The sequence below is a fragment of the Sitodiplosis mosellana genome, unplaced genomic scaffold, assembly GCF_009176505.1.
Source record: "Sitodiplosis mosellana isolate CC-2019 unplaced genomic scaffold, AAFC_SMos_1.0 Smas_scaffold_831, whole genome shotgun sequence".
Taxonomy (NCBI): domain Eukaryota; kingdom Metazoa; phylum Arthropoda; class Insecta; order Diptera; family Cecidomyiidae; genus Sitodiplosis; species Sitodiplosis mosellana.
The window spans coordinates 1-14,398 of record NW_022596073.1 but is presented as its reverse complement, the minus strand read 5'-3'; the positions used below and the strand labels follow the sequence as shown (position 1 = coordinate 14,398).

At 36.5% G+C, this 14,398-nt stretch overlaps 3 protein-coding genes across 4 annotated transcripts; 2 read left to right on the top strand and 1 right to left on the bottom strand.

Annotated features, from left to right (window-relative positions):
- Nucleotides 1-44: 44 nt before the first annotated feature.
- LOC129570961 (piggyBac transposable element-derived protein 4-like) lies at nt 45-1,567 on the bottom strand. The gene is given in 3 exon segments (XM_055450685.1): nt 45-146; nt 148-1,010; nt 1,231-1,567. Coding segments are annotated over 3 exon segments (1,302 nt in total).
- Nucleotides 1,568-5,977: 4,410 nt separating this feature from the next.
- LOC129570963 (uncharacterized) lies at nt 5,978-7,728 on the top strand. Of its 2 annotated transcripts, XM_055450688.1 has the most exons (4): nt 5,978-6,357; nt 6,464-6,682; nt 6,918-7,052; nt 7,197-7,728. In XM_055450688.1, exons 1-4 carry the CDS (start codon nt 6,333-6,335, stop codon nt 7,451-7,453), a joined length of 636 nt encoding a protein of 211 aa, XP_055306663.1. In that variant the 5' UTR covers nt 5,978-6,332; the 3' UTR covers nt 7,454-7,728. The 2 variants fall into 2 exon arrangements, with proteins under 2 accessions (XP_055306663.1, XP_055306662.1); XM_055450687.1 differs by having other exon boundaries at nt 5,978-6,682.
- A 277-nt stretch (nt 7,729-8,005) lies between these two features.
- Nucleotides 8,006-9,591, top strand: LOC129570962 (chromobox protein homolog 1-like). Its single transcript, XM_055450686.1, has 3 exons — nt 8,006-8,486; nt 8,663-8,789; nt 9,116-9,591. The coding sequence occupies exons 1-3, from the start codon at nt 8,430-8,432 to the stop codon at nt 9,418-9,420; spliced, it is 489 nt and encodes a 162-aa protein (XP_055306661.1). The 5' UTR covers nt 8,006-8,429; the 3' UTR covers nt 9,421-9,591.
- The last annotated feature ends 4,807 nt before the right edge of the window (nt 9,592-14,398 follow it).

The following is a 14,398-nucleotide window of genomic DNA, read 5'->3' as shown; positions in this document are numbered from 1 at the left end:
TTTTATTTCTTTTGAAATTCTTCTCTTTTTGAAGTGGATTTATTTCACATGTTGAAAAACATCACCATCGGCCAACGATTAGTTTTACGTTTGCATGTGTATCCCCGTAACATTTGGTCGAAAGTGTCGACGCCTCCCCTCGTGCTCATTATAGTCATGAACCACCAATGGCTTTCCGCTGATTGGATCAATATCTTCGCTTGCGTGTGCAGTTGATAATAGTAGCACATTTTTCTCGGTTTTGGTTTTGTAATTAACCAGTTCACACGGGCCTGAAAAGCAGAACGATGCTGTGTTTCGACCTCTTTCTTTTGCCATTTTCAGCGACGTGAAATTCCATGGCAGTTCACGCTTGTTTGATCGAATTGTGCCAACCATGGTAGTATTGTGCTGGTATAAATCCTGTGCCAATGGTATAGATGAGAAAAAATTATCCACCGTAATATTCACTCCCATGTCCAAATGACGTTCGGCAAGGCGCATCACTAGCGCATGAGCAATTCCAGTTGATCGCTTTTCGTTTGGCTGGGTACCGAGGTAAACTTCGACTACAACTGGGTAGTTCAATTTCGAGTCAACGAGCCAAAATATTTTAATTCCATATTTTCCTGGCTTTGATGGAATATATTGGCGAAAACTACATCGGTTTCGTGAAACGAGTAATTGTTCATCCGTACAAAGTTCCTTCGATGGAATGAACGGCAATGTCAAATTCGTGAGAAATTTATCCCATATGAAACGAATCGGTGCTAGTTTATCTAAACGTAGCCGATCCAATCGTGACCGTGTATTGTCAAAACGTAAAAAACGCAACAATTGTTCACACCGTTCCAGTGACATGACAGCTCGGTAGAATGGCATATGCGATTCATGAAAAAGATCTTTGATTTGCACCGAATTTGCTTTCTCAGCACCACAATGTAGCAGAATACCAATCAATGCGTATACTTCATCGGAATTTGTGTCTTTCCATTCACGATCTCGCCCCGATTCATTCACTTGACGATATGCTGCGAATGCAGTTTTTGCTTTTCGGTTTGTGTCAATGACGATGTTTTCAACCATCTCGAGCGAAAAAATTCGCATAAATGCATCCTTCTTTCCAGCAAATATTTCACTGCAACCTGCCTTTGACTCCAATCGACTCTTCTTCATTGATTCTGTTCGTGCCTTTTGTTCTCCGTTTGGCATCGATCACCAGACCGTTTCATCTCCCTTGCCTTGACCAACATATTTTCGGCCATGATTTTGGTTCAATCGGCATTTCTTCCATATTCACATCATCTTCTACATCTGGCACGATGGTTTCTTCATAATTCATATCCAAATCTGCACCAGTTGCTTCAATAGACGTTCGTAATTCAACAAATGCGGCATCTTCGAGTGTCTGATCATCGATGGTAAAATCGTCACATTCAGACGCTTCACTTGGTTCATAGTCTGGGTCTGCATCGGAATCATCAAAATAATCTCCATTGTCTTCTTCATCCATATACGCGGCCAGCTCTCGCTTTTCTTCTTCACTCAAATCACGAAAAAAATCAACATTACAAGTATAACGAGACATATTTTTCGAAGAAAGTTTTCTACAAAAAATGATCAAAAACTGAATGAAAAATAAAATCCAAATCGCACAAATACGTTCAATTTATGAATCTAAAGCCAACTGAATGCAAAGTCTCAAAAGAGACCGGCTGTGTAACGGAGATGTCAAATTTGTAAAATGTGTTTTTATGTATGTGTATGTCACAACGATACACAATAAAATCCGCTACACAAAAAGCAACCGACTAAGCGTGCTCTTTATAACTACTAGCTCATTTGATCGGAGTCGACACACATACGTATGTGTATTAGACCGGCCCAAAATTTATCGAGGTCGTGATTTTTGTGGTGCTCAGCGCTTAAATGAAATAGGGCCGTAAAAAAATAAGAATGCTCTTTTCAGAAACCCATTCTGTTCCATAAATAGGCTCCCGCATCGCATATGTTTGAGCACCCTGCTCCCTCAAAAATTCACAAAATGATCCATAGAGCAAAACTGATAGCCAAACTTCGATCCCAATGTATGGTGACATATGTTCGCACGACCCTAGCGAAGACATTGGCAGTATCCGATTTCATCTATCTGCTCTATTTTCCAAAATAGGCCCAATATTTTCTCTGAAAATCGGTCTATTTCAAAATTTGGGGTTGACCACGGATTTTGAAATTACCACCATTTTAAGGTCAGCTTGGCCCAAGATGACGAGAAATGTAAGATAAATAACATTCCCGGCGAGAAATAGTCGAAAAAATTCAATTTCCCTGATGAAAGTACTGGAAAAATGAAAAAATATGAAATTTTCCCATTTTGCACATTTTGCATGAAAAATCACATTTTTTCCATCATTTGGAGGATTTTAACAACTCATTTTCATCTAGGTTTTGATGAAGAATCGATTTTGCGTATCGCACTACCCTCCCAGATTGTCCAAAAAGCGCGTTTTCCTCACCGATGTATTAAAATTGTCACATTTTTAACAAAAAATAGCATTTTCATCCACAAAATTGCCGCTTTTTAGTCTTTTCTTTCATTAAACTTCCATTCTTTGGTCGAAAAAATACCAATTTATAAACATAAAACACCGATTCGACCATCATTTCAGTTTCAAAGTGGGATTTTAGCACCAAAATATACAAACTTGAAGAGAGGTGGTTTTTCTTGTTTCTAGATTTTATTCATTGAAGCAAAAATACATAAAGTATACAAAAATGAGGCGTTATTTCTACTGCCATGAAAAAACCAGACGTAAAACATTTTTGTAAAAGTACACATGAAAGTACATACCGGGTGATTCATAACGACGTACAAATCTCTCTACCACAGATTCCTTGGCTCATGAGGAGTAAAAAAGTGTATGGGCACATTTCCCTCAGGGGCCGTTTTGGTAGGGTTACAGCCTTCGGTACATTTTGGGTAAGTTGACCCTGCGCATCGAAGGTGCCCATTTAAACGGCTATTGCGTGAGTAGTTTTCAACATAGAAACGTGGTTATTGGCTTGTTTGAAAGATATTGAGACCGGCTAGAATATCCAATACAGAAACTATGAAAAAAGTTCAGTGGAGACGGTCAATTTCGTCATTTACATGCCTAAAGCGAAATCGATAAATTTCGAGGAAAATCATAATTTTTCTTCAAAAAAATGCGTAATTAACATATGTTTTTTTATTTCATAGATCGGAAGATCGTCGAATTTTGAACCGGCATGCAAATTTTCAGAACCGACGATTTCGTTTTTCAATCAAAATTTAGATTACTTTTAAATGGAGGTGCCGAGTTTTCCTTCCACTTATCTTTCATGATATAATCTTTGAGCAGCTAGGCTCACACCATCAGCCAATCCATAAAAGTAATGAATATCAGCCATTTCTTCGTTGGTATATTCCATTTTGGTTTAATTTTTAAAATGATATGATGAAATAATTTCGTAGGCATGCGAAAAAAACACTTGTTCGCAATGTTGGGCAGTCATAATGATTTTTGTATCTAGATCAGATAAGATTTATTTCATCTTGAATAAAATGTATCTAGATAAGATACTGTCATCTTATCTAAAAAATTGAGAAGATAAGATATTATCTTAAAAGAATCTAGATATTTTTTAAGATGTTTTATCATATATTTTTAATCAATTACAATTTCAGACTAAAATAATAAATAGTAGTCTTCTTCACAAACCATGAACTATCGAAATCAGAATCTAGTTGATGAAAATGAACAAGACCCACAGCAAGAAAGAGAGAGAGAGCGAAAGAGAAAAAAACACACATAAAAATGTACGCTGTACAACCAAATCAGGCATCTTTTTTTCCTCTCTTCACTCCGATAATCAAATTTTCCATTTTATTTATCAAGCCGAATCATTGTTCGAAATTCCATAGTCATCATACCGGGAATTTCATGCTAAAAATTGTTTGAGTATTTATTTTCATTCTGATGGTTTTAAAAATACAATTCAATTTATCATTTTCGAATTCGTGAAACAATTTATGTCCAGTATACGAGCTAATCTAACGTTTGAAGTATAACAGCAACAGCAACAGCATCAAACACAAAAATTGTATTGCAAATCAAGACGAAATGAAATGATGTCTGTTTTGTTAATGTAATAAGACTTGCCTTACGATTTAAACAAAATGCACTTGATGTGCTTTAAGAAAACACACACAACAAATTAAATTATTCTATATGTTACAAATGTGAAAGCGATAATAAAGGAAGAAAATGTCGGAGAAATAAAATCAAGCCGGAAATCAGCAATAGAAAAAGAATGCCATCGTTGCCATCGAATGATTCCATTGATGTCCAACACCAGCGTGCATTGATGTCCAACGCCAACTGTAAAAATGAAAGTTGTTCCGATGAAAATAAAAATATATGCAATAAATAAGGTTCACAATAATTTTACCATGTCAAATAACTGGCTCCCAATTGAGTTCCAATCAGCTTCAAATCGTAATGCGCAAGAATCAAATTCATCTCTCCCGAAACAGGTATTCGAGTCGAGTCAGCTGTAAAAATGAAATTAATTGTAAAAACTATTCAAAAACGTCATGCAAACACTCATACCTTTCGTTCAATTCAGCAGTTTTAAATTTTGTTGAACGAACAACACTTTTTCAAAATTGGCGTCACTAATTCTGTTTCGTCTTGGGGTGAATACTTGCAAAGCTCTCGAAAATATGCGTTCTATGGCACCACTCGCCGATAGTGTTGTGTTAAATCTTCGGAACATATCTTCAAGGATCGGGTTATCACGAACTTGACTCAAGTTGGGGTCATCAGTCGATAACAGCAATTATTTCCATACATCAAAGGTGAGTGTATCATCGTTTGAATGTCTACGCTCTTGCCGAAGTCGGCTGAAGAATTGGTTTTCATTTGAGTGTTGAATACGATTTTCTTCTGTCTGAACGGCTGGTGTAATTGGAATTTCTTTTCGGCCAACCGAAAATTCAATGTATGTATTGATCAATAAAGTTTGGGCGTATTCTCTGTCTCTTTCATCTTCAATCCATGAAAGTTTAAAGTTTGGATGGATAGCTGATGCTAATATTAGTTCTTTGTTGTCTTCGTTAAATTTCATTAATACCCCAAATCGCTTGTGTAAACTGTTTAGAACCACTTGATTCATAACAGCGCCGAATTCCGACACAAAAACGTTCTCTTCGACATTATCACCAAGATTTACTTTGATTCCGTACAAAGTTGGAAGCACATAGCCTTGACTCGCTCGAGCGTCCCCCTGTAGAATATCCAATGCAGTAGCTACTGGCCGCAGTGCTGTTGAGTAATCTTTCAATACTTTCCACTCAGTACTTGAAATTTGCTCCAGAGATTTGTGTTTTTTGCCGCCACCATTTTTCCTCGCTTCCTTGATTATTTCGTCGATCGCTTCCTTTATTTTGAGTCGATGTTCCTCGGCTAATGTTATTGAGTCGAATTTGGAATTCCATCGGGTAGCATTTGGATAAGGGAAGCTTCTACAACACACTTTTTCAACGATTTCATGAGCCACCGGAGATCTGCTATTCACCTCCCAAAATCGCTTAAGCTTCGCATATGATTGCGATAGGACTGAAAAACCTCTGGTTGATAACGATTTTAAACATTTTTCGAAGTCGGTCGTCCCTAACAAATTTAGAGCGTGTGCAACGCAGCGCATTTGCTTCGGTAGAACTGAAAATTCATCAACGTCATCATCACAGACGTCATCGTATTCATTGGTGCTACGCAGATCCAAAGTCTCATGCTGTGTTCCTGGTGGAAAGTATACTTCTGTTTCGTTGTTTGATCCTGACTCTCCTGTTTCTAAATTCTCTACTTCGACTTCTTCTGCTTCGTCTAGTATATCTTCTTCTTGCTTTTCTTCTATTTCATTTTCTGGTTCATCTGGTTGCCGTACTCTCCGCAAAGCCTATGCTGACAATGTATTTATTTTGGACGAATATTTGAATCATCTTCAAGACGATGTATTACCGCCTCTAGCGACCGTCTTCATAATTACATCTAAATGAATACGTTCAGTTATCTGTCAGAACGTGTCAGAAAGTATCGTCACACCGCGGAACACATCGCACTTAATATTCAATTTTTTTCTGTTGATTCACTCATTCGCACTCGTTCGTCGTCATTAATCGTTTGTCCGCTTTTGTCTCCGTTTGTCTCATCGTGTCGGTCACATCGTGTATCTTTGTTCGTCTCAATTCGTCTTTTTTATTCATTTTATATTGTTCATTTCGATCCAGTCCGATCCAGTTTGACACATTCTTAAAAAAAAATTCAAAAATGAAAGGAATATATGAAAGGAGAAGTGAGTATTGATTTTCGTTGCTTTTATCCGCTTTTATCGGTTTTTATCGGCTTTTATTTTTATTCGATTTATGTCAATTACATTTGTGTTCGTTTGTGTTTTTCAGTTACACGTTCAATTTCGTCCGTGTTCGAATTAAATGGTTTCTCAGACCCAATGCTCAGGGCTACACAAGCGGCAAATTCAATTTTTGTCGTTGAGGTGTGCCCTGAGCTGGAAGTTCAATTGAGTTTGATTCAACCACGGAAAATGCCAAAGCGTCGCCGTTCAACCTCATCAGCCGGTCTTCGTCAAATTAAACGACGTCGATATTCATGCGCTGCAGGTAATTGGTTCACGTTTTCAATATCGTTCAATATTCCGCAATATTCTAAGCGATTCCGGCGGATTCCGGCGATTCTATCCTATTCGATCCTATTCTTTCGGATTGTATCGGATTGTATGCACCGGTATGCACCGGTATGCGCCGTTGTGCACAAAATATCGCAAAAAAATAAATAATATATCGATATATACGGATATATATATAAAACATCCATCTTTTGCTCGCTTTTACACAGGTTTTCCTGCTCTGATTGAATCTGTTGAACCAGAGGCTGCTCTTGAACTGCAGGTCGAGCAAACCGAAAGCCAGCATAACCAAATGTCGGATGGACCAGATAATGCGATAAATCATGCAGAATTATTCAGACAAGGCAGGTATTTTCCGGTATTTTCACACTACCGACCGTCGACGCCGGTCGACGCCGATCGCTCGCGATCGCTACTTTGAAATCGTTTGAAATGGTTATCTATATTCGTCTATATTAAACAAATGTTTAATTCGGTCTAATTTTTAGGCGAGAATGAATTTTGCGATGATGATGGTGATGACGTTATCGCTGGACTAACTTATTCAGGTTCAGACACAGATGAAGCAGAAGCTGATATGAGTGGAGTTACCGGAGTCACACCTGTTTTGGCAAACATGCATGTTGACAATAAAGAAAATGAACAAAAGCAACAGCAAATTACCACAAAAAGGTGGTACGACGGGGTAGTCGTAAAACCTGTTGCTTTTCGTTCAACATCAAAACAAAGTTTTTATCAAAACTAAAATTTCCGAAAATTTCTGAAAAAAATTATTATTAAAACGCGTTAAAACCTGTTAAAACGACATGTAAATGCATGAAAATGTCATCATAAGCGATCATAAGTACATATCGGTACACATACACGCCGACGCACGCCGATACCCGCATATACATTCGTATACATTACCGTACATTACGGTACATTACGACAGATTGCTACGCACGGCGGCGCATTTCAATTTTTAAGATACCGTAAGATACATTATAAACGATTACAAATTAAACGAAAATAAATCGAATTAAATAAACCTAAGCGAACCTAAGAAATAATGGAATTTCTATCGATTTCTATAAACCGCAATAAACTATAATCGACTATAATAAATATTTAAGTAGAATTTTATTCAACTTAAGTATGCAATAAATTACATATTTACACCGATTTACACGTATTTACGCGTATTTACATAGTAGCGAAAAGAAGTACTTAAACATTAAATACGATTAAATATGGCATCCGATGGCATCGTATCGCCGTATGACGTCCTATGGCACGGTATGGCATTCGATGGCATTAAATACATTCGATGTCGTTCGACGTTCACTCGCGTTCACCGGCGTTCACTGAGATGAAAAAAAACGAAAAAAAAACGACAAAAAACGTGTATTCCCGTGTATTCCGATCGTGCTGTATATACTCAGTTTTTCGCAGTTTTTAGTTTGGTTTTTATTGAGTCGCATAGAGTTTCACGGCATTTCACGGAGTTTCATTCGGTTTCATTTGCGATAATTTGCCGTCATTTGAATTCAATTGCATTCGATTGCATTGAGTCGCATAGAGTTGCCGCCATTCCGTTTCATTCGGTTTCATTCTCGTTCGTTCTCGTTCATTCTATAATAGTACATCAAAATCCGAAATAGTTTTTTTTCTTCAAAATACCCTATCATAAATCGTCAGAATTCATCTTGATTTTTGTAAAATAAAAAAAACACAAAACAATGTCTGATGAACATGAAGTTGAGGCTATAATTGGTCATCGTGTTTTCAGAGGAAAGGTATTGCCGGGCGTTGCCCTGATATAATTCGAAATAATTCCCAGTTTAAATTGATTTCAACATAAATTAAATACTTTTAAAAAACTATTTGCGACTATTTGTTTCGATTTGTTTCTGTACATAATTAATACATTACCGTCCATTTGTGTCTATTCCCATCGATTCCCATACTATAGGAGCAATATCTCGTGAAATGGCGTGGATACGACGTACAAGAATCGACATGGGAGCCGATACAATATTTGTTCAACGTAATGGATTTAGTGGCAGAGTACGTGAAAAACAAAGAGGAAAAAACGAAAGGTAATAAAAATCGATAAAAATGATCAAGATAATAAGCAATCATTGATTCATTCGGATTCATTCGATTGAAACCGATTGAAACAACAGTGCCGATAGCGGCCGATAGAAACGGATAGAAATAGTATTGGTCGGTATAGTTTGCGATCGTTTGCGATTTTTTGGTCTTGTTCGGTGTTGCTGTCCATAAAAAATCAGTGAATTACGGTGAATTGTTCGGAATTATTTTATAATACTCGATAATACTCGATAATACTAGCCAGTATTGATATATTTTCATCGATTTTCATGATGTTCCATTCGGTTCCATTATTTATATTTTTCTGCAGAACTCGATTACATTATTGGATGTGGACAACGCAACGGGCAAAAATTCTTCTTAGTTCGTTTCAAAGGAGAGCACAAAAATGAAATCATTGACTGGGAAAGTGCGAAACAGTATTCGGTTGCCGTAATGGAATTCTTCGGAGCACGATCCATATGGACAGAAGTGAAAAATATTATCGATCCGGAGATGTGTGAAGGATTTCAAGAAAATGCAACACGAGAAACCGTGAACGATGAACGTGATCCAAATGAACCATCGACGAGCCAACTCGATGCTTGTCCAAACGAGATTGAGTTTGACAAATGATCAAATTAAAATTACATTTCCACACATTTCCACACATTTTCACACACAGAAAAATTGTTTCAATGATGAACAACACAATCGAACAGAATAACAAGTATTCTTTTTCCAAAATAAATAACCGGTCGTTAACGGTTATCAATGAATTCCAAAAACGTCCAAAACGGTCCAAAAATGTCGAAATAAAAATTATAATTAACAATATAATTATTATAATATCTTGAATATGTTTCATCGTGTTTCATTTCAAATCGTTTCAAATGGTTTTGAAAAATATATACATTTATCTACATAGCACGACATAGCATCGCCGAGCATCGCATAGCATTTATATCGATTTATATGGTCTTTTTAATCGTTTTAAACTTCTTTCCGCTTTTATCGGCTGAAACCGGCTGAAACTAGTTGCGATCAGCTGATTGCGGCAGATTTACTCGGATTTACTTTCGTTTACTTTATCGGACGTCATCGGATTTCATTTCGTTTGACAGAATGACACGGATTGACATAACCTAAATCGACCTCAATAATTTTTTTACCGCGCTTTACTCGGCTTTACCGGGCTTTACCCGCTTTACCCGCGCTAAACTGTTCAGTTCGGTAGATTTCGTTTTATTTAGCTGGTGCAATCAGTGCAATCGGATGCAGTAACATTAAATCACTTTTGTTAGATGTTCTGGCGTGTTCTGGTCTAAATAAAGCGAAATAAAGTGTTTCAAATCGGTTTTAAATAGAAGACAATAGAAAAAATAAATAAATTTTGTGCGAATTTGTCGGAATTTGTGTTTCATACGGTTTCATATTCGCTCATATTCATATGAGTATTTTGTAGCAATTGGCCGCAATTGGGTATCAACGGGTATCAACCCGTATCAAGCAGGATCAAGCCAGATCAAGCAATAACGAGCCGCAACGAGCAATAACGATTGATATAGTTTTCCGAAGTTTTCAATGTCAAGAGGTTTATACGTGTTTATATGGCACAAATCGGCACAAATACGGTTCAATTTAATTGCTGTGTTCGGCTGTGTTCCAGTTTTGTTACTACCGGTTACATTGACACATCATTCCGAAGTGTTGCAGTTCATCTCAGGTAATTGCGGGTAATAGGCTCATTTTTATATTCGTGATGTGCGACGATCGGCGGTGGTGTGCCGACGGCCGACGAGTGCTGATAGAAATTAGTCAAACGAAATTTTATTATAAGTCATATTAATGTCTGCACAAAAAAATAAAATATCCCATTTTTTCTCAGACAGTCAGGGACGGTCAGGGAAATCAAATAGTAGTCCAGTAGACCCGAGTCGACCGGCCGCGACTGGCTTTATCTGGTCCAATTGGGACCAATTCGGATTCGTTCGGATTTATCTAAAATATTATTTGTTACGATTTGTTATGACGAAGCCCGACGAAGCAGGTATAAAATTGAATAGGAAACGGTTTTTCAATTGAAAATCGTTGAAAATATTCACCGATATTCACGTATATTCATATCTGAAGCCATTCTTTTTCAATTTAGAACCAACACCAATCGACACCAATTGCTAACACCGATACAAGACCAAAACAAACGAAAACAAATGTATGAATGTTCGTGCGTGTTCGTGAGTGCTCTTTGCAGTTCTTTGTAAAACATCAATTCAAAGCGAAACAACTGCCCTTAACTTTAGAAGACAATACCCTTAGCCGTCCTCAACAGTGAAAAACAGTTTAAGCCGGTTTAAGCACGCAATCGGAAATTGCGGGAAATTGAGGCCAATTGAGGCTGTTTCCGGCTGTTTCCGACTGTTCCTACCGGTTCCTACCACCGCCTACCGCCGCCTACCACACTTTCCACCGCTTTCCACCGCTTTCCACCTGTGCCATCGTGTGCCATTGCCATTCTATCGCGTTCTATCCAGTTCTATCGGCACTGTGACAAAACATTACGAACGATTACGAAACATTATGTCTGAACAAATTGCATCAGAACATAGTTATTGCAAGTGAGTGTTTATTTTTAATTGGCAAAAATATTTTAAAACGTTTAAAAGCACATTTATTTATCTCGATTTATTTTTCTCGTCTTTTCTTTCTTTCCAGGATAGCGGACTCTCTACCTGTTGAGAATAAGAAGTTGACCCTGGAGGTTAAGCGAAAAATCGATAATCATGAAGCAGAAAAAAGAAGCATTCTTGATGAAAACAAAAAACTGAAACGAAGGATTCAAGCCGGAGTAAGGAGACAGAATAATCAACGAGCAACCATACTCGGTTTACGAAAACAAGTTTATGTTTTCAAGAAAAAATTTCAACGAGCGCAGCTCATCGAACGAAGCTTAAGACTGAATTGTGTGGAAAATTCAGGGTTGGACGTAAGATGAGATCGGATGAGATAACGATTCTTTTATAAATAACAAAATATATTTAAATCAAAGGGTAATCTTTATTTTCGTAGGATGACATAAAAGATGTAGTCGCTCATCTGATCAAGCCAAAATTGCCCTACAATTCAAATGTACGACGATTCGCACTTGTTTTAAGAATCAAAAGCAGAAGCGCTTATACGTGGGTCAGGCACAAATTTTCCAAACGTTTGCCAGATCCAGAAACTTTGAGAAGATGGAATGCCAATAGTAAAGCAAATTTAATGCAATCTGGCTTTAACGCCCAAACGATAGCGACACTAACAAAATTAGCTGAAGAAAATGGAGCAAACTCAAAAAAATGTTATGTGAGTTTATGTTTTGACGAAATCTCTATTCGCCAGCATATCCAATGGATACATAGTAAAAAGAAATATAGCGGTATAGTTAATTATGCTAGACGGGATAACGATGAAGTACCTGTAGCGAATTTCGCTATTTTTTTTCTTGTCACCTTAGTAGAAACGGGACGATCCCTTATTTTGGGATATCAATTGATAAAATCTCTAAATACCGCCGAAAAATCAGAGCTGATTAATAGGGCCATTGAACAAATAAATAATACCGGGTGTTATTTGTTAAGCTTATCATTTGATGGATTAGCAACAAATTTTTCTGCCTGTACGATGTTAGGCGCTTCGTTTGATTTACAAAATTTCCGTCCATTCATTCTCAATCCAGCCAATTCTAAGAGAATATCAATTGTCCTTGATCCTCCGCATTGCATTAAATTGGTCAGAAATTGTCTAGCTGCATATAAAACTTTGCGGGATGACAAAAACAATGTAATATGCTGGTCATTTCTTGAGAGACTTGTATCGCAAACGAGCGAGTTGGTTTCACATAAAATGACGAAAAAACATATAGACTTTCATTCCAATAAAATGAACGTGAAAATTGCCGCTCAAACTTTGTCATTCTCTGTTGCAAAGTCAATGGAACTGTTACTCCGAAACGGAGTTGAGACATTTGCCAACGCGACTGGTACAATCATTTTTGTTAAAAATTTCAACAAAGGCTTTGATATATTTAATTCAAAACACGCTAATTCCAATAACTTGTTCAAAAGGGGTTTAAATCGAGGTAATGCTGAAAAAATATTTGAATTTTTAGACTATTTTTCTGAATATATCAAATCACTCAAATATGAACGAAACATTATTTTGAAATCTGATCGTAATACCGGTTTTTTGGGCTTTTTAATAAACACAGTAACACTGCGGTATCTTTATGATGACTTTGTGCTTACAAATGAAGTCGAAAATATTTTATTTTTTTTCTTTGGACAAGATCTATTGGAGAGTTTATTTGGGCGAGTACGATCAATGCTTGGGTCAAATACAAATCCAACTGCTGAACAGTTATTAGGTGTGACTAGACAGTTGATAAATTTCAACGAGATAAAAGCATCACCAGATGCCAATTGTCAAGATGAATTGAATATCTTAACAGTAAGTTCTAGTGCCACCAAAAAGCCTTCTGATCGATCTGAAATAAATCCAAACACAGCTTGCCTTGAAGATGAGGATGAGATCGAATCATTGTCTAATATCAAGCTAAATTTCAAAGATTTATACACGATAAAACTACGGGCTGGAACTATTGAAAAAAAAAAAAAATATGCAATACCCCGGTGTACCCACGAGCAATGTGTCAATATTTTCAGAACAAATTCTGATAAAATCGGCGGTATTTTTTATGAGAATGGTATCGCACATAGACCAACACAAAGTACCTTTAAAATATGTGAAATTATTTACAAATGGTTTACTATTTACAGTGATATTTTTAATTTTGAATATAACTTAGTTTATAAAAAAATTCTGAATTCCATTCCATATGAGGAATTATATACATATGTAGACTTTACTCACAATTTGGAACACAAGTCCCAATTTATTTTATTGATCATTGATGAATATATAAGAATTCACGCTACGCATAATGCGCGAGTAACTACATTACAAATTCATTCAAAAATAGTTGGCAAAACCGCACAAAAGCTGAAACATGTCATGGGGCAATGACACGCAATAGCGTGAACTGAAATACAAAAATATGTATATGTAGCCGTATGTAGCCGTATGTAGCGGTATGTAGCAATATTCGGAAATATTTGTTGAAAATGTATTGTGATTCGGAAATGATGAAATTTCTATTTCTATTCAGAACCATTGAGAAGTTTGTTAAACTTATTCCATTTGCGTTAATTTGTAATAAATATTTAAGGCGATTTAAGTAGAATTTTATATTTTATTATCGTTTATTATTTTATTACGCAGCGAACTAAGCCAAAAATGTAATACTGAATATCGCTAAATACGGCTAAATATTGACAAATGGTTATCATACACGATTATACATCCTTATAAAATGTATAGAAACGTATAGAAATCGATAGAAATAATGATATATACCGTGATACTTGTTCTAATTTACTAATTTATTGAAATTTATCAACACCGATCAACATTGACTGTGATAAAGCCATCCTTTGAGTTGGTGATTAATTATTGACCTATCGTTTTTTTTGGGTGAAACAGAAACCTCCCCAAAAATTACTAAAACCTCCCCAAA

Bases quoted from the DNA above. Each gene is read 5' to 3' on its own strand.
- LOC129570963 (XM_055450687.1), top strand. From the start codon at position 6,346: ATGAAAGGAGAAGTGAGTATTGATTTTCGTTGCTTTTATCCGCTTTTA. The intron at 6,683-6,917 runs GTAATTGGTTCA...GCTTTTACACAG, and splicing joins TCGATATTCATGCGCTGCAG to GTTTTCCTGCTCTGATTGAA. The intron at 7,053-7,196 runs GCAGGTATTTTC...TCTAATTTTTAG, and splicing joins TGCAGAATTATTCAGACAAG to GCGAGAATGAATTTTGCGAT.
- LOC129570962 (XM_055450686.1), top strand. From the start codon at position 8,430: ATGTCTGATGAACATGAAGTTGAGGCTATAATTGGTCATCGTGTTTTC. The intron at 8,487-8,662 runs GTATTGCCGGGC...CCCATACTATAG, and splicing joins ATCGTGTTTTCAGAGGAAAG to GAGCAATATCTCGTGAAATG. The intron at 8,790-9,115 runs GTAATAAAAATC...ATTTTTCTGCAG, and splicing joins CAAAGAGGAAAAAACGAAAG to AACTCGATTACATTATTGGA.